The sequence below is a fragment of the Phoca vitulina genome, unplaced genomic scaffold (assembly GCF_004348235.1).
Source record: "Phoca vitulina isolate PV1807 unplaced genomic scaffold, GSC_HSeal_1.0 scaffold26, whole genome shotgun sequence".
Taxonomy (NCBI): domain Eukaryota; kingdom Metazoa; phylum Chordata; class Mammalia; order Carnivora; family Phocidae; genus Phoca; species Phoca vitulina.
This window is the reverse complement of record NW_022589729.1, coordinates 18983361-19008500: the sequence shown is the minus strand read 5'-3', so window position 1 is coordinate 19008500 and position 25140 is coordinate 18983361. Positions and strand designations below refer to the sequence as shown.

The window sequence follows — 25140 nt, the reverse complement described above, 5'->3', positions numbered from 1 at the left end:
TGGTGAACTAGACAGCACGTAAGGCCCCATCGGCTTTGAAATTATGAGCTGGGTACGGATTTGTGAGAGCAGCATAGTGGATAGTGACGTGGCTATGGGGCTGGGCATCCCCCTTTGGAACAGTCTTTCTGTTCTTTCCTGCACCTGGAGGGCTTAGAGTAGCACTCAGGGGCTCTCTCATTACTTCCTAAAGCACTTAGCCAAAGAACGGCTTCCTTTCCACTGTTACGTAGACAAAGATCACAATGATGAAAATGCCAAACATAGCAAGCTTCAAGCCCACTGGAAGAATTTCTTGGTTCCCGCACTCAAAACTCCTGCTCACAGGCCAGTAGTCTGTCTCTCGGGTGCTACTCCATCCTTTGAATCGGGTGTCTGATGCTCTTGAAGGTAACCTGTGAAAACATTAGTGGCTCTTAGGGTTGTGGACAGCTATGACTTGAGCACCCCCTTAAAGTATGTGGCCCTTGAGCCCCAAGGGAGCAACTGTGGTGGGGCTAAAATTTAGTGAGCAGCCCTCTACTTGTTTAAAACCTATGCTGATTTCAACAAGTGAGATCAACAAGGTATCACAGGGATGTGAGATCCCTAAAATCCCCCAAAGCATTTATTTAGTATTACCACCTGCTTGCATAACATCTTTCAATGCTGGCCCAAGGCCTGCCGCAGGGACCCGCAGATCCTTCAATCCCCACTGGAAACGGGTACAGGTAGATGGGGACGCCAGTTCCCATGCTCTTTCCTGTCTCTCTTCACAGGTGTGAATAAGGACTACCCCTCAGGGGTGGGATGGGAAGCGCTTTTGAAATCTACTAATGTTGGTTTAAAAGGACAAGATGGTACGTTCTGAAATCTCTTAATGTACCCACCTGTCTAATCCTGGAAATCTGCCTCACTTTATTCAGAAGTTCTGGAACTTTCCAGAAGACTTTACTTTCTGAACAACAAATAATATGGCCTGTCCTGAGCTCTTATTTCAGCTACCTGCTCCTTTTCTCCCCGCTTTCTCCCTATTTTCCAAGACACAAATAGGAATAAACGTCTCCAAAGACTACGAATCAAGACACGTGACTTCTGGTCTCAGTTCATTGTGACTTTTGGCATCCTCCTCTGCCTCTCTGACCTGTTTCTTTATCTCCAAATATAAGTGGTGAACTAGACAGTATACAAAGTTCTTTCAGCTTTGAAATGATGAGATACGGGATGCCTGGGTGGCTCAGTCGGTTAAGCGTCTGCCTTTAGCTCAGGTCATGATCTCAGGGTCCTGGGATCGAGCCCTGCATGGGGGGGGGGGGTCCTTGCTCAGCGGGGAGCCTGCTTCTCCCTCTGCCTGCCGCTCCCCCTGCTTATGTTCTCTCTCTCTCTCTCCCCCTCTCTGACAAATAAATGAAAACTTTTTTAAAAATGATGAGATACTATGAATCTTTCTTCTTTCTCAACAGATTCTTTTCAGCCTCAAACCTTTCACAGAAATCTGAATAACAAATTTTTCCCCAGGAGTTATATAAGACAACAATAACCTCTCATACACTAAGCAAAGCATTACCTTATTCCCTCAGAAGTCTTATAAGCCAGGCAGTAGATATCTAGGGCTTTTGGTTTAGTGATGGAAGTCTCGAGTCTCTAATGAACAGAAAGAAAATATCAAGAAGAATTTATTGTTTCCAATGTCTTGTACAAAGGACTTTATTTTTTTATTCTAGAAAAAGCCATATAATCTGAGTACTGATAGATGTTTTTGGTATGTCAGGTATTTAGCCACCTCATAACATGAACTTTAAGTTTGCCTTTACTCAATAATTAGCAAAAACATTCAAGTGCCATGGAGTAATATTTTACTTTAGTGACTCACACATTAACAATAGACACACTGGTAAATAGGGTCACATGATGCAAGTAGCATTCTGGTCTTAAATATCAACTCTTTATTTTGCTCTTACTTGTACTTTATTGCTTGGAGCTTCCTCTATGAGCAGGCGTCATTTGTATATAAAGAATAACATTATTTTAAAAAACAAGTTGGGGGGTGCCTGGGTGGCTCAGTCAGTTAAGCGACCGACTCTTGGTTTTGGCTCAGGTCATGGTCTCAGGGTCACGAGATTGAGCCCTGCGTGGGGCTCCGTGCTCAGTGGGGAATCTGCTTGAGATCCTCTCTCCCTCTGCCTCAGCAACCACCCCCTGACTTGCGCCCTCACATGTGCATGCTCCCTCTCTCAAAAAATAAATAAATCTTTTTAAAAATTAAATAAATAAATAAAAATAAAATAAAAAAGCAAGTTGGCCATGGACAAAAACTGGAAAGTAATTTCAGAAAATGAAAATATTGTCCTGTAAGAGGGATAGCAATAATGATTATGATTCTGGTAATTATTATTCATTGCGCATTGCTGTTTTTCCTCATAGGCCTGGTTTTCCTTGATTGTCCACTCATGGTTATGATGCAGGCCTCCTCATCCTCAAATGTCTGCAATGTCCAGGCCAGGTGTGTTGTGTCTGCAGGACCAATGGTCTCAGCCCAAGGTGGGCTGGGGAGGGCAGGGCCCGGTGTACCATCATTTACGGCTGGTCACCCCTTTCCCAGTACTGGCCACGGATGCCCAAGCAGCTACGGCCTCCACCCCTTGCCTCCACTCCCTGCCTCAGCTTCTTAAAGAAGTTGTTCTTTTTTTTTTTTTTAAAGATTTTATTTATTTGACAGAGAGAGACACAGCGAGAGAGGGAACACAAGCAGGGGGAGTGGGAGAGGGGGAAGCAGGCTTCCCGCGGAGCAGGGAGCCCGATGCGGGGCTCGATCCCAGGACCCCGGGATCACGACCTGAGCTGAAGGCAGGCGCTTAACGACTGAGCCACCCAGGCGCCCCAAGAAGTTGTTCTTAACAGTGGTTTAGTGGTACCCAAGCCAGGCCTCTGCCGATGGTGGGAAGCTGTGCCTAGCACAGGGTGCTGCACCCAAGGAAGCAGCTCACTGCAGACAGTGCACACATACACACCTCTCCGATTTCCTGGAAGAGGGGGACCCTTGAGGAAAAGGGACTTTGAAAATTCTCACCAAGGAGCCACGTGGGCTAGTGTTTGCTCACCGAGAGACACGTCAAACTATTTCCAAGGGTGTAGGAAAATCGTTTATAGGCACATCCTTTTTTTCCCAACCTTTTTAATTACAGAAAGCTTCAAGCAGACACAGAAGTAGACAACAGTATAATGAACCTCCACGTACCCATCACATGCAACTTCTTTTTAATTCTCTTACATGTAAAAATAGGTCTGTTAAATAAAACACTGGGGGTAGAAGTCTTTTTGCAAAATCAAATTATAGGATTTCACAGCTCTTAGGCCATCCAATACTCCCTCCCTTCTCTTCTCCCCTGCCACAGCAGGTTTAGGTCTTTGATTGCCTTTCCTTTTATCATTGCTGTCCTTTACTATCATTCACATGTCGAGTTCTCCTACAGCATGTAAAATGTGGACATTGTGATTTTCAAAAAAGGAGCAATTACGGCCTATCAACCGGACTGTGCAGCCATCAATAATAATAATAATTATAAAGTCAGGGGAAAGGGTTATTGATCACAGTAAACAGAGTACACACACAGTGACGGCAACTGGCTAAACTTATCCAGCACATGCACATAAACAACAACTAGAGGGAAAGAGAAACAATGAAACAGTTTTTGTGTCAGGTGGCATGTTTAGAGTTAATTCATTTTTCATTAAAAAAAATTCTTTTAATTTAAATATTAAATTTAATATTAAATTTATTATTTAATATTAAACCGTTAAAATACGGTTTTCACTATGAACACCATTTACAATGGAACGAAAAAATATTGGTGTTCATTAAAGCAATGGCTTAGTGAGGGTGAAATCGCACCCATGGGGGAGTGTAATGCTCCTTTCTCCCTATGCCCAGAGCTAGAATCTGCAAAAAAAAAAAAAAAAAAAAGCTGGCTATTTCCAAAGCATTCACAGCTGACAGTGAGGGGGATGTGGGGCCGCCTCTGCTTCCCCACCCTCTTCGCTACTGCCCCTGGCATTCAAGTCAGAAAATGACACCCATCCACATATCATTGATCACAGCTGTAGTTACAAATATAATAATAATTCTGAGATATGGCAATGCAATAAACAATGAGTGTCTTAATATAATCCTAGCTGACACTTATATAGTTATTTCCTGTGTGCCAAGCACCACTCTAAGCATCTTACATAAATAAACCCATTTAATTCTCAATACCACCCTATGAGGAAAGTGCTTTTATGGTGCCCATTTCACAGATGACAAAACTGAGGCGTGGAGAGTTTAAGTCAAGTGCCCTCGGTCACACAGCTGGTGAGATGGTGGAGCTAGGAGTCAACTCAGGTGGTGTAGTCTCAGAGCCCCTGCTGACGATCACCCTGCTGTCCTGCAGAGGGTGGATAATGAGGCTTTACTAGAAGAGAATTAGAAATACTGTGTTCTGAGCATCTGTTGTCTTGGGCATTCAACATGCCCCGAGCCACGTAATCTTTCCACAACTCTGTAGTGATCATTTTATAGATGAGAAAAGAGAGGTTTATGGGAGTGACACTTTTTGCCCGGGTTACACAATTAGGAAAAGGCACAACCATGACTGAAACCCCCGTATTCTGTCTCCAGTGCCCTGTTGTTCTTGTTTTATAATATTTCTACTGGGGAAACTCATCATAAACAATAGAGCAAAAACATGTTTCTAAAAACTGTTTTCACTAATTGATAAATGATCAAATCATTAATTCATTTCCCGTGGAAGTGACACTTGTAGCCATCTGATCTCTTCTTAAATATTTTCGATGAATTGTTTTGTTTTGTTTTTCAAGAAGATTTTTCTAGGTAGGCTAATTTTGTGCTAATTCTGACCTACTTAGTATATCCGTGGCATCCGAAAGTGGAGCGTGTATGAGATATTATGTTCTCCTGTATTATAGGGAAGTACAAAACTCTGGGCTAATATCCAGAACCAGACGAACAAGAATCATTTTGTTTTCCCATTCAATCCTTACTCATCAAAAAACGTATTTGGTTTTTGAAAACGATCAATCTCCTCTGACTAAAGCCATTCATTTTGGGGCATGAGGAAATACGAGTGTGTTTGCATTTCCACGAGATGTATATCTGACAAGGTAGACCCAAACCTAGCCAGAGTTATCATAGCCTGACCCCTGCAGTTACAGGCGATCAGAGAGGGGTGTCGTGGGCTGTGCCAGCTTCCTCCCCGTTCCTTTCTCTTACTCTCCCAGGACTTCTTCTTCTTCTTTTTTTAAATTTTATTTATTCATTTGTTAGAGACAGAGAGAGCACAAGCAGAGAGAGAAGCAGACACAGGGAGAGGGACAAGAAGACTCCCCGCTGAGCAGGGAGCCCGATGCAGGACTCGATCCCGGGACCCCGGGACCACGACCTGAGCCAAAGGCAGCCGCTCAACTGACTGAGCCCCCCAGGCGCCCCTCTCCCAGGACTTCTTACTGCTGGCCTCTGAAGAGTCAGGAGGCAGTGCTGTTCCTGGCGGTGGGGACGAAATCCTCTCCTAACTGCAATGCGTTACACTTTCCAATCACTCTATTTCGTGGACGCAGTTTTTCAAAAACAGGTTATATTATAGAAGCAGACATTTTTACCAATGGCTTGGCAAACTGGTAATTGTGAACCTGCTCCCAGGCAGGAAAAAAACCTTTTGATTTAGAGCTCTTTAAAATTGAATTAACCTTGGGCGCCTGGGTGGCTCAGTTGGTTAAGCAACTGCCTTCGGCTCAGGTCATGATCCTGGAGTCCCTGGATTGAGTCCCGCATCGGGCTCCCTGCTTGGCAGGGAGTCTGCTTCTCCCTCTGACCCTCCCCCCTCTCATGTGCTCTCTCATTCTCTCTCTCTCAAATAAATAAACAAAATCTTTAAAAAAAATAAAATAAAATAAATAAAATTGAATTAACCTCAAATCCCTTTATTGACTAAAAATGATTCCGTTAATAAAAGATCCTACAGTAATTTCAGACTCTTCATTGTTTTTACCTCAGCCTTGATTTAATAAAGCTCTCATTTTCAACATTGTGCTCCGTTAACCTAAGTCATGATTTTGAATTTATTAAAAGCCTTCTAAAGTAATCTGTACCACATTAACAAAAGAAAGATTGAAAACCTTATGATCATCACCATTCCTGTTTTTTTTTTTTTTTTAAGGGAATCTTCTAGCAAACCAGGAATAGAACGGGAACTTCTTTAACTTGACAAAAAGTGTCTTCCAATACCTACACCAAAAACCATACTCAAAGGCAAAATGCTAAATGCATTTCCTTTAAAATCAGAACCAAGGAAAGAATTCTTTCTTTCTTTCTTTGTTTATTTATTTGAGAGAGTGAGAGAGACAGAGAGAGTAGGAGCAGGGGGCAAGGGAGAAGCAGACTCCCCACTGAGCAGGGAGCCAGCCGTGGGGCTCGATCCTGGAACTCCAGGATCATGACCTGAGCCGAAGGCAGACACTTAACTGAGCCACCCAGGCGCCCCCAAGGAAAGAATTCTTTTTTTTTTTTTTTTTTCATCCAGCACAATTCTATTTATTTTATTTTTTTTTTTTTTAAAGATTTTATTTATTTATTTAACAGAGAGAGAGACAGTGAGAGAGGGAACACAAGCAGGGAGAGTAGGAGAGGGAGAAGCAGGCTTTCTGCCGAGCAGCGAGCCCGATGCGGGGCTTGATCCCAGGACCCTGGGACCATGACCTGAGCCGAAGGCAGACACTTAACGACTGAGCCACCCAGGTGCCCCCAGCACAATTCTATTTAATGGAGGTGGGCAGCAGGATGTTCCATTATGATTAATTTAGTCCAGGGACCTGTCAACATTAGGTAGAGAAGAAGCCACCATCATTCTTTCGGGAGTAGCCTCCACTGGTGGCTGCAGTGGGCGGGGACACTATGGATCCCTGGATGCTGTGGATAGACTCCTTCTTAGGGTTGATCCAGTGTCTAATGTTAGCTCGGGAAGTGATGGAAGGTGGCGGAGGAGGGGGTAAAAGCTCTCCAGGGAATTGGGTCTTGATGATTCTGTGGGTATCCTGGGTGGTCTCCTGGTGTAAGAGTATCTCACTTTTGTTCTTGAATGTCCCTGTGTGGTGGTTGTACAAGGCTGCTAAGCGGAAATCCAGGTCATCCTTTGGTATCTCAGGATCAAAAAAATAAACATCCCGCCTCATGGAGGTGATTGTGGGAGTTGAGCTGAGCCGACTCCAGGGTTGCTGTTGCTGAGCAAGGTGAGCTGTGCCAAACATGGCAGTTTCTTGGAAGCCCAGAGTTTTCCCAGGAAGGTATCATCGTTATCCAATGTAGGGTGCTGGGAGGGGTCTCAGGTGAAAGGCATGGTAAAATGCGGAGTGAGCCGCTGGTGTGAGGGATGGGACTAAGGAAAGAATTCTTATTATCACTCTTACTTAATACTATAATAAAGGGGGTCTTAGTCAGTCCAGTAAAACAAAACAAGACCAAAAAAATGAAAGGTATACAAACTGGACTAAAAAAAATCTACAGAAAAATTATTATAATTGCAGAGGGTAATTGTTATAAGATCAGTATGCAAAAGTCAATTTTGTTTCTATATACTAACAACAAACCATTTAAACATAATTTTTAAAAGATACTATCCCCAATAGCAACAAAAATTAAAAACCTAGCACAGCTACCTACTAAAGCTAACAAAAGATGAGCATGACCTACACTGAGAAAATTATAAAATCTTACTGAAGGACGTTAAAGAAAATTTAAATTAATGTAAAGAACATGAGCAGGAAGACTCAACAGAGTAAAGCTTTAGCTCTTTCCAAATTAATTCATAAAGTCAATAACATTTCAATCAAAATTTCAATATGAATTTTTCATGGAACTTAATACGCTCATTCTAAAATTTATATGGAAGGACAAAAGGATAAGTAAAATAGAGACACTATTTTAAAACAACAAGGAGGATGGGGGCTTGCTAAGGTCATTAAAACATTCTGCTGTCGGCACAGGCTGGACAAGCTGATCAGAATAGAGACCCCGTTGAATTAATCACGGCTTTTGTTTTCCGTGGTTTATGATGCTTTGACATCTCGAGTCTTGCTAATCCTAGAGAGAATGCACATGAGCAAGCCTTTCATAGGCAAGTCAACCAACCCCAAACCCATATCCCCAGCTACCGCCTTTGTCTCTCATATCCCAAGCCAATATTTTCCCCTGCTCTAATTCAGCCCAGTTACTGGCCAACTAGGAACCAGTCTTGTAGCCCGGAGTCCACTGATATTGCTCAAACTAGCCAATCCTAAAATGCATACCTTGCCTGACCAATTTCCTCCTGCAAAAACCACAATAAAGTCGGTGCCCATACCTTCCCCTCACTGCCACCCCCCCACTTGACCCTAATACTTCCCCACGTGGCCCTGCCTGCCATGAATTCTCTCAGTGGTAGTGTCTCGTGTCTGTCACCATACCTGATAAAAACAAATTCTGGGTACATTTTGAAACACCCATGTAGGTACGGAAATCTGATATAAGACAAAAGCTAACAATGCAGAGCAGAAGAAAAAGGACAGAATTCAAAAATGAGATTGGGAACAAGATGGGATAGATATGCTTCTCTCAGTTTCTTCTGCTGAGTATCGCTCCAAAACCTGGACATTATATATAAAGCAAAGGTAAGAAGACACTGAAAGGTGGAGAGAAGCAGAGGGACTAGGGACCTTGGCACCCAAGGACTGATGCGTGGTGAGTGCCCTGGGTCTTCCTCTTACCTCCCATACCCCCAGAGGCAGTGCTGGAGAAACTGGCAACCTGAAAACGGTAATGGGTGCAAATGGAAAAAGCCCCCAGAAAAACCAAAGGACAGGAAAGGAGAAAGGGGCAGCCAAGTAAGACAGAAGACTTTTTGACAGTCACTGTCCTACCCCAGCCACAGAGCCTACCCCCGTCCCCACCACCCAAGGTGCAAGGGGGAAGCCTGGACCACCAGCCCCAGGTGTCAAACCCTCCCTCTTCCCACAGGGGTGGAGTCAATGGAGGCCACGTGGAAGCCCCCCCAGCAGCCCAGCAACAAGGCACCCCACATGAACACCAAGGTGGCTGTGGAGGCCCAGTGGGGGACCCGGACTTCTATCCCTACCTGACAGCGAAGAGCTGACACCCCTCTATCCCCACCAGTGTGGAGTCTGAGGAGGCCTGCTAAAACAAAAGATTGAACTGAAATCCAGAGTCTCATAAACATCAACAAATGGAGATGACACAAATGTTGGAATTATCTGACCAGGGTTTTAAAGCAGCCATCATAAAATGCTTCAAGGAGCAATATGAAAAGGTTTGTAACAAATGAAAAAAAAAATCAACTCCTTGCAGAGAAGTAGAATACATACAGAAGAGCCCCGTGTAAATTTAGAAGTGGAAAAAAAAATGCAACCACCAAAATTAAAAACTCACTAAATGGGCTTGACAGAGGAATGGGGAACACAGAGGAAAGAATCAATCTACATGAAGATAGAACTGTATAAATCACCCACAACAAAACCCAGAGAGAAAACAGGAGAAAAAAAAAAAAAAGCACAAAAAACAGATAAACAGAGTCTTGGGGGATTACAATAGAAGATCTAACATTTCTGTCATCAGAGTCCCTAAAGGAGAAGAGAATGAGGTCAGGCTGAAAAAGATATTTGAAAAAATAATGGCTGAAAATGTCCCAAATTTGGCCAAAGACGTAAATGTACAGATTCAAGAAGCTGACTGAATTCCAAACAGGACAGATGCAAAGAAATCTATGCCAAATACAAATCATAATCAAACTTCTGAAGACCTTTGTGCATCAAGAGACATCACCAAGAAAGGAAAAAGGCAACCCACAGAGTGAGAAAAAATATTTGCATATCCTTCATCTGATAACACTCTGGCTTTCAGAATATATAGAACTCTTACAACTCAACAATAAAAAGACAAGCAACCTAGTTAAAAAATGGACAAAGGGCTGGACTAGACATTTCGCCAAAGAAGATATATGAATGGCCAATAGCAGATGAAAAGAATGCTCAACATCATTAGTCATTAGTCATCAAAATGCAAATCAAAACACATTGAGATACCATTTCACATCTTCCAGGATGGCTGGCATAGAAGGACGAGTGTTGTCAAGGATATGGTGATACTGGATCCCTCAGATATTAGTGTGAATGTAACATGCTGCAGCTATCGTGGAAAATGGTTTAGCTATTACTAAAAATGTTGAATACAGAAATACCACATGACCCAATAATTCCACTCCTAGGTGTATATCTGAAAGAATTGTAAACAGGTATTCAAATACTTGTCCTTGAATTTTTACAGTATCACTTTTCCCAATATGCAAGAGGTATAAACAAGCTAAATGTCCATCAACAGATGAATGAATAAACAAACTGTGGTCTATTCATATAATGGAACACTATTCACTCAAGCCCTGATACAAATACATGCTATAATGTGGATGAACCTTACAAAACGTCAGCTGGGTGAAAGGAGCCAGTCACAAAATAGCACATACTGAATATTCCGCTTATATGAAATAGCTAGAAGAAGTAAATCCATTGAAACAGAAAGCAGATTAGTAGTTGCCAAGAAGGGGTTGGGGAGGATCTGCTTAATGAGTACTGAGTTTTATTTTGAGGTAATGAAAATGTTTTGAAACTAGATAGAGGTGATGGTGTCACAGCACTATGAATGCCCCAAATGCCAGTGATTTGTGCACTTTAGTAAATTTTAGGGGCACCCGGGTGGCTCAGTCGTTAAGCGTCTGCCTTCGGCTCAGGTCCTGGGGTCCTGGGATCAAGCCCCGCATTGGGTTCTCCACTCCGCGGAAGCCTGCTTCTCCTTCTCCCACTCCCCCTGCTTGTGTTCCCTCTCTAGCTGTGTCTCTCTCTGTCAAATAAATAAATAACATCTTAAAAAATAAAATAAAATAAAATAGTAAATTTTATGTGAATTTAATCGTAGTAGAAAAATTTCTGGGGTGCCTGGGTGGCTTAGTCGGTTAAGCATCTGCCTTCGGCTCAGGTCATGATCCCAGAGTCCTGGGCTCCCTGCTCAGTAGGGAGTCTGCTTCTCTCTCTCTCTCTCTGCTGCTCCCTCTGCCACTCCCCCTGCTTGTGCTCTTTCGCTCATGCTCTCTCTTTTGAATAAATAAATAAAATCTTTAAAAAAAAAGAAGAATTTCTGATTTTTGTCACTGTAGTGTGAATATCCTTATGTCTTCAGTCTAAGGAAATACATACTGAAGTTTTGGGGAGGGAGTAAAATGATCATGATGTTTACAATTTAGTCCAAGAAAAGAATAGATAAAATTATAAAACAAATATGGCAAAATGTTAAAAATTGGTAAATCTGGGTGAAGGCCACAGAAGAATTATTTGTTAGAAACTTTCTGTAAGCTTGAAATTATTTTTTTCACTACTTTTTTTTAAAGGCACTGAGGAAAGAGTGAAAGACAAGGCCCAGGTGGGGGATGGTAATGGAGGAGGCTATGCATATGTGGGGGCAGGGAGTAGATAAGAAATCTCTGCACCTTCCTCTCAAATTTGCGGTGCACCCAAAACTCCTGTAAACAAAAAAAAGATAAGCCCAGACTACTAGAAGATATGTGCTACACTTATGACTGACAAAGGATTAGTATCCAAAATATATAAAGAGATCCTGTAAATTAACAAGAAAAAGATAACCTAATAGAAAAATGAGCAAAAGACACGAACCGGCACTTCATAGATGAGAAAACACAAATGACCAAAAACATGTAAGAAGATGCTCAACCTTATAAGCAATAATAAGCAAATTATTATTATAATGAAATACAATCTTATACCCATTACTTTGATAAACATTAAGTGTGGCGATACTAAATTTTGAAGAAGATTGAGAATGACAGAGCTCTCCATATATTGCTGGTAGGAATGTAAGATGTTGCAGTCACTTTGTAGGGTGATTTAACATGATCTGTAAAGTTGAAGAGGTCTGTGTCCTTGGCTATCTAACAATTCCACTCCTAAGTGTATTCATTCAATCAGAAAAAAATTCTTGCCCATGTATACAATGGTTCACACATCACAATGTTTGTAGCAACATTGCTTACAATAGAAAAACTTGGAAACAATCCAAATGTCCAATAAATAAGGAATGGATCAATATATTTTTACAATAACTATATAGCAGTGCAAATGAATGAACCAGCACTACAGATATTGGAAGAAGCCCATGGCATAATGCTGAATGATAATGGGAAGTTATAGAAGAATACTTACATGATGATGTTATTTATTTATTTATTTTATTTATTTACTGAGAGAGCGAGAGAAAGTGGGGGGCGGTGGCGCGGGGCAGAGGGAGAGAGAGAGAATCCCAAGCAGGCTCCACGCCCAGTGTGGAGCCTAACGCGGGGCTCGATCTCATGACCCTGAGATCATGACCTGAGCCTAAATCAGGAGTGGGATGCCTGATCAACTGAGCCACCCAGGCGCCCCATGATGATGTCATTTAAATAAAATCTAAAATCAGGAGAAACTAAAGTTGTGGATACTATAAAGAAAGGAAAAGAATGAAAAGTAGTAAATTCAGGATAGTGGTTACCTTGGGGGAAAGCAGGGAAGAGGAATATGATCAGGGAGGGCTACATTGGTCTTCAACAGAATTGATTTATTTTTTTAATCTCTGGGATGGGAATCTAACTGCTCATTACAGAATTCTTTATACCTTTTTTAGATGCATAAGATCTATTATCATAAACCATCAAAAAATATTTTCAGGTTTGAATTTTTTTCTATTCCCTTGGGCAAATTCCAACTACCCATCTGCATATCTGTCAGCCCATTTTAAACTGTGCTGATTTCTGTACCAGGGCTTCTACGTGTGAATGGAAGGGCCACCAAAGAGTGCCTCATATGGATTCTCATTACAAAGCAATCATCAGAAAAGAAGCCTCTTGCTTCCATGGGTGAACGGATGTCCAGAAGTCCTTCTGCGATATCACGGAAAGAGACACTGGGGGGAGCTGTTTCACTACTCAGGTGCCTGGTTGTCTTTCCTTCCCTTATGGCAGCCTGATCTTATGGAAAGGGCAATAGGATGGAAATTAGGAGGCTGGAAGTCCATTTCCGATTTTTCTGCTACCTCTCTGTGTGGTCTTGGGTGAGTCATAATCCCTCTCGGCCGTTTTCCTCATCATTCCTCACCACACAGCCTCCTTCAAGAACCCTTTCAAATAGGAAATTCCATGATCAATAATTACAATAAATCACTCCTGAACTCATGAATAGTGGTGAACAGGGCCTGGTTTTTGCAAAACCTTAACAAGTCCCAGGAGATTAAAGTAATCTGGGGTTCTCGTATGGGAGGTACAACGGGGAAACTCCTCTCCCTAAACTGATACATACAGCCATAGACCCATAATGCAACGGATAAATTAGCTAAAGTCAGGGTTATATTCGGAGGTGAAAAGGAGAAGCTGAATTTTCTAAATAAATTCATATTTTCCGGTAGAAAGAGAACACCACTACTCATAATTCAGTTTTATGAAAATAACTTTACCTTTATTAACATGTTATCACTGTAATCAGAGTTTGGTTTCACTATCTCTTCCTGCTGTTCCTGTATTTCAAAAACTGGGTTCTATTACATAGAAAGAATCAGCATGTAATCAATAAGATAAAGTCATATTGATCGTTAAGCATATTTAAGCATATCTACCAGGAGGTTAGTATTTTTATAGGGAGAATGTTGAATTACATTCCTTGTAAAGACAGCATTTAGCTCCCATTAGCACATGTTACAGGTAAGAACAGAGGGCTTATTAAGTAGTTATAGAATATGTAATTTACTCTTCACTTTGACCCAATTGGAATATACAACTACTACTGGGAATAAGGATGTTTTTCAATTGATTAAGAAACTGTTATAGTGATGTTCAACGTCGGTCTCCTAAAACCTTTACATGCAACTCAACTCAAACTGCACACTTAAGTAGTCCTTTAATACTTATTCCTGGGTGCCTGGGTGGCTCAGTTCGTTACGCGACTGCCTTCGGCTCAGGTCATGATCCTGGAGTCCCTGGATCGAGTCCCGCATGGGGCTCCCTGCCCGGCCGGGAGTCTCCTTCTCCCTCTGACCCTAACCCCTCTCATGTGCTCTCTCTCATTCTCTCTCTCTCAAATAAATAAATAATAAAATCTTTAAAAAAAAAAATACTTATTCCCTTGGCACATTGGGCCTCCTGATGGCAGCATTTGGGGTAGTCAATGCACATGCTAATTATAGGCCTACAAGGTAACTTATCAGCAATAATAGGAGAGTAAAAATCCTATTAAAGTTTTGGCACAAAGATATGGAAACAGACCTCAAAATTGGAAGCAAAAAAGAGAAATGAAGCTTTCCCTCCCTTCCTTTTCCTCCCCTGGGAGTCAGTGTGGGAAGAGGGGACATGGACGCAGAGGGTCAGCATGTCCAGAGGCCAAAGAGATGGAGTGCAGGGGGCTGTGTATATGGAGGGGGGCACTGGGGTGCCTCGTGGCTGAAGAATGGGAACGGTAGGGGAGGGGACAGCATGAAGGCATTAGTGTGCCAAGGAAGAGAGACGGTGAGGGGACGGTCACGTGGAGGGGCTGGCAAGTCCAGTGGTGGAGGAGGGGGTGATGGGGGTGATGCAGAAGGGGTGGTGGCTGTTACAATGGGAGATTGGTTACACTGAGTAAAATTTTTAAACTGAGCAAAAATATATTGAGGATAATGGAAGCCAGGTTTCTCACAGTCGTAGGAAGGGGAAAGGTTAGAAGGGACACTGAAATGGTGGATTGGAACTGGAGATCAACATGGACTCGTGGCTTTTAACTTTATATGTAGAGAGAGAGAGAAAAATAGTTATAGACGTTTAGGTGTATGTGTACATTTGCAGACATTTATTTTTTATCTCTATGCACTGAGAGGGCCTGGAAGCAACAACTCCCCAGTAGCAGTGAGCTCCCTAAAGGCCTAGATTTTGGTTTCCAAATACCACCCTGCAATAAAAGGAACCAAGGCTCCGGAGCAGGAAAAGCACAAGAAGGGGCTGAAACATCTTGTGCCGGAAATTAAGAAAATCCTCAAGGAATAATGAGGACATGTTAAAAGGACACAGTATCTGTTTTGAAGGGGCTCCCACTGGCCAAATGTGAAACAATTTAAGCATTAAAATGATATCAATGAATACAACCTACTGAATCAAAAGGAATCAACGAGTCCATGCTAATATATATGGATTAATGAATAAGGGGAGCTCTTCCTTACGGTAGAATGTCAACTAATAAATACAGAAGGAAGGATAGAAATAGAAAATCTTTTTATCCTTATTTTTAATTTTTTCGAGTAATCTCTCTGCCCAGCGTGGGGCTTGAACTCACAACCCCGAGATCAAGAGTCACATGCTCTACCAACTGAGCCAGCAAGGCGCCCCTAGGAATAAAAAATCTTAATGGGCCATCATCATAATGGAGGTGGAATCAGGCAGTCCTCCATGGGTACTGGGGCTAACGGATGAGGTTTGATGAGGAACACTATGTTGGTATCATTTCAGAATAATTCCCCACAAAAGTTCAGTTACAAAGGGGAAAATGACGGCTTTATGGAGACATCTGACAGATGCCAACTTTCCCAGGTGGTTTAGGTTACATCACCAGCAGTGGGACAGGATGACATTGTTCCCTGTTGTGACACTCTGAGAAGAGCATAGCACCCTGTCTGAGGAATTTCTGCCCAGAATGCAAGGCCTCTATGAATAGTAAAAAGGAAAAATCAGACAGAAAAAATCACCCAACAGAAATGAAAGGCCTTACTTTTTAAAATAGTCAAGGGCGTGAATGACAGGGAAAGATTGAGGTACCGCTCCTCCAGCCCGAGAGGCAAAGTGCATTCCTGGATTGGTCGTGGACCAGAAAGCAGAAAGACATTTTGGGGACGATTGGTGAAATTTGTATGGGGTCTGAATGTTAAGACGGTAGCATTGAATCAATGTGAATGTCCTTCTTTGGAGTGTCACATGGTGGTTATGGAGGAAAGTGTCCTTTGGTGGTAGGCAGAAGACATGCAGGGGAGCTGAGAGACTTCCCGTCTACAGCTGGCCCTCAAACGGTTCAAAGACACAATGGTAGGGCGCGTGCGTGCAGACGCACACGCACGTGCACGCATATGCACACAGAGCAAATGCGGTAAAAGCCAACCACTGGATAATCTGGGTGGAAGCAATCTAGGAGTTCCTTATACTAATCTTGCCACTGTCCCTAAGTTTGAAGTTATTTCAAAATAAATTATTTTTTCAATGTTTCAAAAGGCAGGGGAAGGATTTAGCATAAGATTAAGAAGAAGGAGTCCTTATATACAAGGAGGGCACATAGGACTTTTTTTTTTAAGGGTTGGTCTGCCTCATTCAACACACAGCACTCACAGAGAACAATCTTTAATTATATCTGTATATTGGGTGCCTGGGTGGCTCAGATGGTTAAGCGTCTGCCTTCGGCTCAGGATATGATCTCAAGGTCCTGGGATGGAGCCCTGCATCGGGCTCCCTGCTCAGCGGGAAGCCTGCCTGCTGCTTCTTCTCTCCCTGCCTCACCCCCTGCTTGTGCTCTCTCTCTCGCTCTCTCAAATGAATAAATAAAATCTTGTAAAAAAAGATAAATATACCTGTTATATAATTATATAATAGATAAATATACCTGTGGGCACTCTGATAAATCCTTCTCTGCAGCACTTAGGAGTTCAATACTGAGATTCAGTTGCCATCATATTATTTTCCATTAAGCAGTTTGCTTTGTTTTGTAGATAATTAAATATCGTGCTTTTTCCATGATAGTACTGATGATAATAGTAGTTATTACTGTACTTAGATGGCTCTTATGATGTAGCATTGCTACTCTGTTTTACATATGTTAACTTAATCCTCACAACGCTCTATGAAGTTGAGACCATTATTGTCCTGATTTATGGATGAGGAAATTAAGACCGGGAGGTCAGGTGTCTTGTCCAAGTCAGTTTCAGAGCTGGGATTTTAACCCAGGCAGTCTGGCTCTGGAGTCCAGATTTTTGATACACATATTCTTTGTTTCCAGAGCTCATTTTAAAGTTTCTCCAGGGCAGGAACCATGGCTCCTTTTGCATCTATTTTCTTCCTCAAAAAGGTCTAGCACAATGCTCAGTATAAATAGTTGTTAACTCACAGGCTGAGACCCAGGGGTGGAAGGTCTGTTGCAACCATTCCCTGGGTGGTCATCAATTCACTGTGCCCTAAGCATTGTCCCTCAGGAGAATACGTTAAGGTATGTCTAAGAGACAAAAGAGATAGTACAGAATAGGAAGTCAGAGAAAGGGAGATCATCAACATCAATATATAACAAAGGTTCCCTTGGGTTCAGCCAACAAAGACTGAGTAACTCCCTCCTCCCTCTCCCCATATGGCTGGCACTGGATTCAATGCAGAGGATTCAAAGACATCGGTTTTCACGCTCAGAGTTTTACAACCTGAAGCCAAAGCTCTTAGGCAGAGGGTGGGAGTTGCGGCGGATTGAAAGGGCAGATTGCTAGACCCAGACCCACAGAACACATTTTTAGAAGCTCCTGGAGGAATGTGTCGCATAGGTGGCAAGATGAGAAGAGTTTTCCGGGCTGGGAGAACAGGGAGAACAGGAGAACCAGGATTCTGGCAGGAACGAACATGCATGTCTGGGAGTGAACAAGGAGACACCGAAGGGGCCAGGGGCGCTCCGGAGCACACAGCTCCCAGGCCCAGCAGCCCTCTGGGGATCGGACAAGCAGCTGTCCAGAGACGGGAGTGCACATGCAAACATCTCCACCCCTGGAACCACTCTTAAGCCCAGGGTGCCCAGATGCCCTGGTTTGCCAGGACAGTCCTGTTTGATTCCTGTTATTCCAGTGTCTCTTCTAGAAGTGTCCCCTTTCATTCTCAAAAGCATCCTGCCGGGGGTGTAAATGACATGGTCACCTTACTCAGAGGCCACTTTATGCAGCCTGACATTGCAGATCATTCTGCTTCCCGAACACCCCAAATCCCATCTCCCCATCTTTGGTAGAAGGGACTTAGAGCCTGCATTACACACATCGGCTTTCCTGCCTTCTCCATCACAGGAGGCACCCGCTGCGCCCCGAGTCCATCTGATGAAAAAATCCCCAATTAAAAAATATATATTGGCCTGACTTCCTGAGTGATCTTAATCTCCAAAGCAGTGGGCTGCATTCGTGATCTGATAAAAAACACACATGCAGGATTACAAAGTGTCTGGAAATGGACATAATCAAAATCTCAAAGTAGTTTGTATTCCACTGGAAACCCTGCTAGGATGAGAGGGGAATAGGTGTTCCTTGGTGTTTCAAAAAAATGCAAATTCTGCCTCTCCAGCTACTCTGAGGGCAATTAGGTACACACCACTGCTCTTAAGTAATTAAAGTCTATGGCGTTAGACAAGTGACTCTATAAACACACTTTTTACCACCTTTTACATGGAAATTTAAATGCTTATTTACATTTACTTCAGAATTTAATGTTGAACAGATGTCTTGAGGCCCTTCTGAGAATCAAAACGGCTTATATAAATCCTTCAGATCCAAACATTTCGGGCCCTCACAAACTTTCGGTTGAATTCTATTGCCAATTCAAAATATTGATGTGGTTTTATTTCAGGTTTATGGAAAGCAAAGACCTGAAGGGCGCTGGTCCCGCCCGCATGCACTTCAAATACTCAGGTTGCTTTGTTCTCCCCTCCGTGTCTGTGCAGGATCTAGACAAAAGGGTGCTCTGCCCTCAGGAGGTTTTTTGAATGGAAAGGATTCCTCTGATGAGCCATTTGGAAGATTTAAAACATCCTTTTAGAAAGTTTGATAAGCTATCAGAATTACTTCATCAGATTTGAATTCTGTTCAAATGGGAAGCCAAAGCTACATCCACTATAGGAATGTGTACTCGGGGTTTCCTTTTCACTTGCTGAAACTCAGCGAGGAGTTTAAATACTAGAACATATTGGGGCGCCTGTGTGGCTCAGTCATTAGGCGTCTGCCTTCAGCTCAGGTCATGGTCCCGGGGTCCTGGGATCGAGCCCCGCATTGGGCTCTCCACTCAGCGGGAGCCTGCTTCTCCCTCTCCCACTTCCCCTGCTTGTGTTCCCTCTCTCGCTGTGTCTCTCTCTGTCAAATAAATAAATAAAATCTTTTTTAAAAATAAAAATAAATAAATAAACACTAGACCATATTGGCAAACTAACCTGTTTGTCGCTAGAGCGGTTTGGCAGATGGGATGAGGTGAGCTCTGGGCTCCTACTCTGTGTGAGAGCCTGTAACAGCTACTGCAGGGGAGGGAGGGCAATTTTAAGGGGATGCACAGGCATGGCTTTGGAGTCGGGTCCTTAAACAATCACAGGATTTGAACCAGAAGAAAATGGGCAGGGGATGGGGGTGCGGAGGATGAAAAGAATGCCAGACATAAGGAATGGCTGAGGCAAAGGCACATGGGAAGGAAGTGAGAGAGGTGGGAAACCAGGGGAGAGTCTGTAGGGTGATGAGGGAGATACTGGAGTCTCTTCGTGGTGCGTGGTAAGTTTGCGCCTTGTTTCCAGGCGAAGTGAGTGTCATGGCTCAAGCTCTGCTTGTACATCTGAACTGGAATCAGGAAAGGTTAGAGGCGGAGGTCAGTTAGGAGGATATTACAATTGTTCCGATAAAAATAAAAAGTAATATGGGGGCGTCTGGGTGGCTCAGTCGGTTAAGTGTCAGACTGGATCTCAGCTCAGGTCTTGATCTCAGGGTCATGAGTTCAAGCCTGCGTTGGGCTCCATGCCCAACGGGGAGCCTACTTAAAAAAAAATAATAATAATAATATGGGTGCAAGTTAGGATAGCAGAAAGGAGGGATGGATTTTTAAAAATCATAATTCAAATCCACTGGCAACTGTTTATATGTGAGGGGCAATGGGTATTCCAAGATAACTGAGGCCTTGAGCCTGGACAGCGGGAAGTGGTGAAACCATCAAGGTGAACAGAGGCCACAAATGCAGGTTTGGGGTGAGCAAAAATGAGCACGGTCCTGGATGTCCTCAGTGCGAGGAGCTGGGAGGTAGAGCTCACCACGGAGAGAAAGATAAATACACTTCTGCAATCTATGAAATGTTCACGATTATAAGTAACATTTGCTGCATGAATGCAGGAAGGAGGGGAGGAAGGAAGGAAAGACAAGGAAAAGTAAAGAGTTCTCCGCGAGGGGGCTGGATGTGGAGGCCTCTGCCTAGGGGGAGGGAGCCCGTGTGGAGGCTTCTGTGTGGAAAGATGACATGAGGTAAAGGGAAGGAGGCGGGCAATGGAAATGATGCAGAGCAGGAGGAGAGGGGGGCTAGAGACAGATCTCATTGAGGGGCCAGAAGACAGGGTCAGAATGGAAACTGTCCGAGGGGCAGAATCAGGAACCGAGCCAGCACAGTGTTGTCAAAATGGAAAGAGAGAGGCATCTCTAAATACGAGGGACAGTGGTCAGAAGACTGGGAAAAAGTCCTTGGGGTTGGCGTCTTGGAGTTCATGATGTGAACTAATTACATGCCTCCTTCTAGAGCTTTCCCTTCGCACCCACCCTGTGAGGTAGGTATTGCCATGAAGCTGCACGAGGAGTTGACATCTGTTAAGTGACTTCCCCAAAGCCCCAGGACAAAGCCCAGGGAAGGACAGGGACTCTAAGCCAGCGAGGCCTCACTGTAAAACCTCTGACCCTCACACACTTGGCCATGAGCTTCAACACGGCAGTGAGGGTGGAAGCCAGAGCTCAGTGTCTGGGAAAGACAAGGAAGCAGGAACTCACATTGCTTCTCTGCTCACACTCATGGTGGGTCTGGAACCGTGCTCAGGGCTCCCTGCCAACGTGGGCCCTGGGGCCCCAGGAAAGGGGAGGGGAATGGCAGCCGGAGGGCGAAGCAGGGTAGCCGCAATCTCAGGGAGGGGCAGGAGGACGGTGACTCTGGGCCTTGAGCCAGAACATGGAAATAGTTTCGCAAAACAGAAACCTGCATTACAACGAGCTGCTGTAAACTAGGATTTTACGGCTAGACCAGAATGGAGTCACTTGCTATTTCCTTTCTTAATACATTCGGGAGTGCTATTTCCTATATTTAATATATTATGGGTAAAAGTATTCATGCATTAGAATTGTACATACTTTTTTGGGTCCCTTGTTTTTTTCTGATGAGAGAATGATATTTCCTTTCAAAATGATAGTGGCATTAAGCTCTGGATCATGGAAAACAAAAGGAAAATAGGCCATGAGAACATACGAGCTAGAAAGGGAAATAAACACCAGTCATCGGGGTGAATTCTCCCAATTGTAGGGCAGGAGAATTTCATGAGGGGAAGAAAATTCACTTTGCCCTTCTGAGGGCAAAGGGCATTTCTGCAGTGGCCGTTGTGCAAAGCGCTGAGCCCGTCCCCGGGGGACACGGGAGGGCTCCTAACGGGAAGGCCGTCATAACAGGAGGGCCGTCATGTCTGTGTACATTCCGTACACTGTATACATGGCTGAGCTCAAGCTGGCCGCTCCTCTGGGCGGCTGGTTTCAGTCTAGTCAGTGCCCCCCTTAAACCAGCTGCAAGCCTCACGCATCCTTGAATGTCTAGATCGGGCAGGAGGATTTTCTCCTGTGTCCGAAGAAGCCCCCAGAGGAGGGAAGGCCAGACCTGTGCTAAAAGGCTTTAACATCGGGAAACTGCTGGGGGCAGGAAAGGTGGTTGTTCGTCAACCCTTGGCTTCAGCTGGTGGAGAAGCATTTTGATAAACTCGGAGCAATCAGGGGCTGTTACACACTCAGAAGAGCTGTTGGAGGGGATTTTAAAGGAGCCCTCTGACTCCAGAATATTTGGGAAGCTGGAAAAGAGGTTTGACCATTAAAGCTATGTCTACTTGGTGCCAAAACAATGAGTGAAAATGAGAAAAAAACCAAACCTACCCATTGTCTGGATGACCTACTGCTTCGCCTTAGGTCTGAACTGGGCCCCTGTCACACGCTCCCCACCGTGACCCCACCCCAGGACGAGGTGTTTCTGTGAAGCGCCCAAGGCTGAATCTCCCCAGGACCTTATCAGTCCCGTGGCAACCCCTTCATTCTGATGGCACCGGGGTCTCTGAGGCTCCTCCAGTGAGCAGACTCAAACATCTGATTCAGACCTGACCCGGAGACAGCAGTCATTGCCTACTTGACCTAAGCACCATCCACTGGCACTGTAGCATTGCGTGACAAGGGAGGGACTGCCCCAGAGCTTTCTCCTCTGACCTGACTGCCTGAAGTTGGCTGGCATCAGGTGGATACAGTCTGCAAGGCAAAGGCAAAGCTTACAAACTGAAGGACCCATTCTCTCGCGGCCTGGGCATACATGCCCCTCTGCGGAGGGCTGCACGCTGGGAAGCAAGAGAGCTTGGCCTAGGACCACCACAGCTTGGCTGTGCAGCTTTGACCCGCAGTCCTGGGCAGCTGTGAGCAGTAAGGACACAAGGCTTCCTCTCTGGAATCTTCCAACCTGGCCCTTCATTTCATCAGAGGGCTGCTCTAGTCCCTTCAGCTCCTGTCTAGGGCAGGAAACACACGCAGTCCCAGGTCTGGGGCAGGACTCTGAACATATCCCCCATCCAGAAAGGGTCTGGGGTATGCTCAGGGGCCGGTGGGGTCCATATCCCAGTCCTGCTGCTCTTTCAAATGAGGCCGGCCACACGGGACTTAGGGAAAGCTCTCAGAACTGCACCACCTCGATACCAGGCATCACCAGGGGATTTTTCAGAAGGCCCCAGGCACTTATCTTACTTGTTAAACTATTCACTTGAGCTGTATGAAATTGCCATTTTTTGGTAGGTCAAACATGGTCAAAAAGGTAATGTGTTCATCCTCACAATAGCAATTGTGAGAACAGTGTAAGGCATATGGTGGAAAGAGCACAGTTACGAGAACCAGACCTAGGTTCAAATCTCAGTTCTGTCACCCTCTTTCAACAAACACATCCTGCATTCCTGCTCCGTGTCTGGTACTGTTCCAGGAGCTGGACGTGTAATGGTGACAGAGACGACGGACCTTGCTCTTCATGGCACATTCTGGGGGCGCTTCCTAGGTGTTCGATGTTGGGCCACTCAGCTTCTCAGAACTTCAGCTAAAAGTTTGTGAGGGTTAAACGAGATATTGCACTTACGGGCAGACGTGCCCTGGAGGCCTTCAAGGCATGGTAGTTCCTGTTATTTTTCTGTGGCTCATGGAGGACTCCTAATAAATATTTATTGAATGAAACAGCCTTGGAATGGATTGTAGGAATCTTCAAGCCCACCTCCTACAGGAGAATGGTGCCCGTGGGGGCAGGGGCCACTGGAACAGAAGCCCCCGGATCCCCACAGCTCTGCACCTACCCTGGGGCCCGCAAGAGACCAGCTGTGGTCAGCTCCCATGAAGTCAGGAGGGCGGTAGGCATAAGAGTTCCGGAAGGTACCGTTTGGTTCATCTTTCTGAACGGATTTGAAATCATTTAATCTGAAGAAAATAATTGTCCCATTTATTGATTGAGGCAAAACAGAGTTTGGGACCTCAAAGGAGATGTGGAAACTACCTGCAGGAACTCCCGGTTTTAGAAATCAAACACAGATTTGGCTCTGGTTAATAAGAGGACATGCAAATTGACCAGGTCCCCCCCCCCCCCACCACCACCACTTTCCATCCAGCGGGGTCGCTGGCATGAACATGGACATGGAATAACGGATTCCTCTTGCAGCCCGGGGGCCTATTCTCCAGGCTCTGTGTGCAAACAGGCCATCTGGACATTTCATAGGTCACCCTGCATAGCATTTCAAGCTACACAGATCATCCCAGACAAGGTAAGAATAAGCACACAGTTGCTATCTAGCAGTACAGCTTCTGATGGTACCTTCACTGTCGTCATCATCCTGAGCTCCGTCCAGCTCCTCAGGTCCATTCATCACAGGTGATGCACAGGGAGGTGAGACCAACAGTTGCACCAACTTTTTTTCATACACTTTTCTGGTGGAAGCTGAAGAAGAATGTGGAGAACAGATTAAGTTATCCCGTTTGTGTAGGCGATCTCACTGCATGCTCGGTATTTCACCACGGGATCCTTATTCGTGTACCTTACACTGTTGGTTAATTACGGCCTTTACAATAGGGTCCACCCCACAGCTACTCAACGCGCTCCTATCCTTCCACAAACAATTAAGTTGAGGCCTCCATGGATTAGCCAGGGAGGCAGGCATTGGATATATCCAAAAGTAAGACTGACAAAGTTGTACTTCCCATCTATGGGGAATATGAACAATAAGTACATAAACAGTTAACATAGTGCACATCCTAGAAACGAAAAAAACCAACAGGGTGATACAACCAAGAGTAAATGGGTTTTCCTTGTTGGAAAAAACCAATCCTTTCTCTCAGGCCCCGTACTTAGTAACCTGTGCGTAACATCTGGGTGTATTTATCACTTCTTCCCCCTTTATGGTTTTCTGTGTTTTAAGAAATTTTTTCTATTTCCATTTTAATGTTTTTTATTGCATATGTTCCTTCCACTGTAAATAATTTTAAATCTTGGGAGGTAGTTTATAAGTAATAAATGATGAGTCTCTAATATTTGCCTCATACGTACGTAGTATTGGTCCAGGTGAAAATCCAAGCTTACTAAGTTCACGCTGTAATTCATAGTCACTCAGACACTTCACATCCACCATGGCGTAATAGGAGTTTGGTCTCTTTCAGACAGTGGAATCTATGAAAGAGGAAAACATTAAATTCTTTAAAGCAGCCTTACAAATAAGAACTAAAAATTTCCCGAAAGTCCACAGAAGTGCTTACAACCCAATCTCTCCAGTTTTGAAGGTACACGGGCAATAACCCCCCAAATCAGCATTCTCTGCAATAAATCTCTCTTGGGTTTAGGTTGCCTCAATGCAAGGCTTTGGGTGGGTGTCACCTTCCCCACTGTCTCTGGGGTTGAATTATTTCTAACTTTTCTACTTAACTCATGTGAGAAAAGTCTTCTGCACCAAATGAACACGTGAACAAATATTTCTATGACTGCTTAGGAACTCTGAGTAAGACTCAGGCACTGA

General features: G+C 44.1%; 1 protein-coding gene and 1 pseudogene across 1 annotated transcript; both read right to left on the bottom strand.

The window, feature by feature from the left end:
- Window positions 1-196: 196 nt before the first annotated feature.
- On the bottom strand, window positions 197-24759 carry LEMD1 (LEM domain containing 1). The gene is made up of 5 exons (XM_032422479.1): window positions 24678-24759; window positions 23949-24071; window positions 21215-21285; window positions 1547-1623; window positions 197-395 (listed from the first exon to the last, which is right to left on the bottom strand). Exons 1-5 carry the CDS (start codon window positions 24757-24759, stop codon window positions 197-199), a joined length of 552 nt encoding a protein of 183 aa, XP_032278370.1.
- LOC116643580 lies at window positions 6782-7367 on the bottom strand (annotated as a pseudogene).
- Window positions 24760-25140: the final 381 nt, after the last annotated feature.

What these genes read in the sequence shown, in the direction of transcription:
- LEMD1 (XM_032422479.1), bottom strand. Translation starts at nt 24,759, where the DNA reads ATGGTGGATGTGAAGTGTCTGAGTGACTATGAATTACAGCGTGAACTT. An exon ending in TTCACCTGGACCAATACTAC is followed by an intron (nt 24,072 to 24,677) that starts GTACGTATGAGG and finishes ATTCTTCTTCAG; the next exon opens with CTTCCACCAGAAAAGTGTAT. An exon ending in AAAACAAGGGACCCAAAAAA is followed by an intron (nt 1,624 to 21,214) that starts GTATGTACAATT and finishes TCTGTTCATTAG; the next exon opens with AGACTCGAGACTTCCATCAC.